Here is a 257-nt window from a genome sequence, read left to right on the forward strand (position 1 = left end):
TTCAAATCCAAACACAAAACCCTCTTTCCATTACCACCGCCAGACTTCTTCATCGTCACCGGCGCCGTAGCAGGAGCCAAACTCCGGCCACCTCCTCCTCCTGCTCCACCTCTATGCTTCCTCATGTGACCACCCAAGGCTTGCCCTACGGCGAACTCAGCACCACATATGGGACACTCGTGTTTCACCGGTTTGACTCTCTTGGGAGAAGGAGGTGCGTGGCCTTCAAGTGCTGCCGATCGCCTGTGGCTGGCTCG

The 257-nt window shown here is 57.2% G+C and overlaps 1 protein-coding gene across 1 annotated transcript; it reads right to left on the reverse strand.

Annotated features, from left to right (window-relative positions):
- Positions 1-5: 5 nt before the first annotated feature.
- Positions 6-251, reverse strand: LOC104775637 (zinc finger protein ZAT12-like; the record flags this gene model as incomplete). The annotated part of the gene is made up of 1 exon (XM_010499598.1): positions 6-251. A coding segment is annotated over one exon (246 nt), but the record flags the coding sequence as incomplete, so codon positions are not given.
- Positions 252-257: the final 6 nt, after the last annotated feature.

Source organism: Camelina sativa, unplaced genomic scaffold (assembly GCF_000633955.1).
Source record: "Camelina sativa cultivar DH55 unplaced genomic scaffold, Cs unpScaffold24071, whole genome shotgun sequence".
Taxonomy (NCBI): Eukaryota; Viridiplantae; Streptophyta; class Magnoliopsida; order Brassicales; family Brassicaceae; genus Camelina; species Camelina sativa.